The sequence below is a fragment of the Sardina pilchardus genome, chromosome 14 (assembly GCF_963854185.1).
Source record: "Sardina pilchardus chromosome 14, fSarPil1.1, whole genome shotgun sequence".
Classification (NCBI taxonomy): Eukaryota; Metazoa; Chordata; class Actinopteri; order Clupeiformes; family Clupeidae; genus Sardina; species Sardina pilchardus.
In genome coordinates this window covers 26579547-26582046 of record NC_085007.1, presented here as the reverse complement: position 1 = coordinate 26582046, position 2500 = coordinate 26579547, and the positions used below count along the sequence as shown (strand labels likewise).

The 2500-nt window shown below is 46.7% G+C and overlaps 1 protein-coding gene across 1 annotated transcript in view; it reads right to left on the bottom strand.

Annotated features, from left to right (window-relative positions):
• LOC134100381 (rap guanine nucleotide exchange factor 1-like) overlaps positions 1-591 on the bottom strand; it is a 35202-nt gene extending 34611 nt beyond the window's left edge. Inside the window, exon 1 of the mRNA XM_062553557.1 lies at positions 277-591. Coding sequence (XP_062409541.1) covers positions 277-304 — 28 coding nt within the window. The 5' untranslated portion in view covers positions 305-591. The remainder of the gene's footprint in view (positions 1-276) is intronic.
• Positions 592-2500: the final 1909 nt, after the last annotated feature.

Here is a 2500-nt window from a genome sequence, read left to right as displayed (position 1 = left end):
TGTAACCAACCGTTAGCTAGGCTATAGCAAGCTCGCTGAAGTCCGAATACAAGCGATAGCCTAACCAGTGTGTTGACAATGATCAGGCGAGCAGTTTAAACCGGGCACCAGACAACCTAACCTGGGCCTACGTTATCACACACACTTAGGCTACACATCAGAAAACCCCACCAGCGACAGATATCGGGACGTGGGAAAGAGGCACCCGGTGGTGGGTGTCTGTCTGCTTGTGAGAGAGAGAAGCAGCTGGTTGCTGGAGCTGCTGACTGCGCTTACCTTGCTTGTTCTCTATATTGCCCGACATATCTGTGGGCGATCGCGTATCCCCAGTTCACAGACGAAAAAGACAAGAAGCCGAGCGGCGTGGTCCGGCTGGTTCCCCTACGTCCTCACTTAGCCCGGCATTTTTCTCGTGTGTCGGTTCGGCGAGGATACATGTAAAACGTGCTTGATAGGTAGGATCCTACTCTCTCTCGCTCCCCCCGCTCCCTCTCTCTCTCACACACACACACACACACTCACACATACACATACACACACACGCACACAGACCACGGCTGCTGGTGGTGTGGCGAGGCGGAGGGTAGACCCGTCCCACTCTCTCCGTACACACATGCAGTAGCCTACACAAGCACACAGCAAACAGTACACAGTGCTAGAATCACGGCCACACACTGGGCGACAGCGCCATCCTCTGGTAGAAACCAGTAACGCCCCCATGAAACTCGCCCAGCCAGCGTAGTATTTCATTTAGGAACACCAAACATTTACGCAGTTACTGTAGGAGTAGGCCTATATGCCTATGGAGCGACGCATGCCATCGGAATACTGTAATCACACCCCATCACAGTTGGCCGCAAGGGAAACAAGAATTTTAAGATCATATATCTTTCTCTCCTTTTCTCGCTGTAGGCCTAGCTCTTTCCTTCAAATTCAAAGGAAGTTTGGCTAGAACAGTTTAAAATATGAAAAGATAACCATGTTTTTACAGATCATAGACAAAAACTGAATTAATTATCATAATGTAATCAATAATATGACATCTGTTTAGCCTACCGTTTCAACATATTTTAAAATGACGGAAAAAGCTATTCAGTTGTTCTCTTTCTTTCGCAAGAATTTATGCCCTGGGGTTGTGGTGAAGTCAGTAAATGTGCTCTCAGTAGACCTGTCAGGACAATTCAGAAAAGGAAGGCTGTGTGTGTGTGTGTGTGTGTGTGTGTGTGTGTGCGTGCGCGCGCGTACGTGCATGTGTGTGTGTGTGTGTGTGTGTGTGTGTGATAGAGAGAGAGAGCAACAGTGAAAGAGAGAGAGAAAGCAAGCGAGTGAGGGAGAGTTTCAAAGAGTTTCTTGAGTAAGGAAAGGGGAACACATGATTAAGTTGCTAGGCTGTAATTTGCTTTTGCTCCAGACTTCCTCCACAGTCTAGAGCTCCAGCTCTGCTCCCCTGTCTCCCCTGTGTCTGTTTATCTTAGGAAAGCTTGTCTCCTGCAAGCCGGTCTCTGTGTCACTCTCTCTTTCTGTTGCCTGTGAAGTTGTTTCTCTCAGGGGAAAGTATTTCTGACTCTCGGGAGAATTATTCTGTCAATCTCCCCAATCTCATTGGACTCAGCCGTGGAAGAATTTCTAATTCTGGCTTCCCAAACACAGGAACAAAACCATTACACAGTTGACAGAGCTCTGTGAAATGTCTTTGGGAAATCAACATTAGGTGGAACACACTCCTGACATCTAGTGGTCATTTTTGATTAGTACAGGATATTTCACTATTGATGTCTCATACCAAGCAAGAGGGGGCTTACAAACCCTTATATCAGGGATTTCCCACCGTTTTTTGGCAGGTGGCCCTATTTTGATGTGACAAAATGTTGGTGACCCCAATCATTCACCACATCTCTGTTGTACAGTTGAGTTAGCCTGGGTGTTCCCATGCTGCCTTGCGGGCGATTTGATTCACGCTGCTATGGCAGCCTTGAAACAACCGCCCTCATTTTTGCCTCAGATAGGGGACCAATCACACAGAACAGGGGGTGAAGCAAGAGCTTTGAGCTATGCACAGACGCATCTGATAGACATCCATGGCGTCCAATGAATGGATAAGGGCATTTTTTTCAAATACGAGAAAATGAACGCTTGGTTGCCAGACCACATCTCATTGAGAAGTGGTGGCGCTAGTAGCCAGGTAACAGTTGAGTGGCACTTTTCCCAAATGTCCAAGCAAAGCTAATTCGTAACTTTGTTGGGAATGTTGCTCAAGCATGCTTGCATCAAGTTTATTTTTATGTAGCCAGATGTGATGAAGGATCTGAATAGTTACTTAACTTGGATATCATTGGGGTTTTATATGTTATATTTAATGTGTGTATATTTTGATGTAATGCGCGGGTAAATTGTAAGATACCCAGTATGCAAGGCGACCCCGTTTGAATTTCTGACGGCCCCACATGGGGACCCGACCCCCAGGTTGAGAAACAATGCCTTTTATACTGGATGTGTCGCA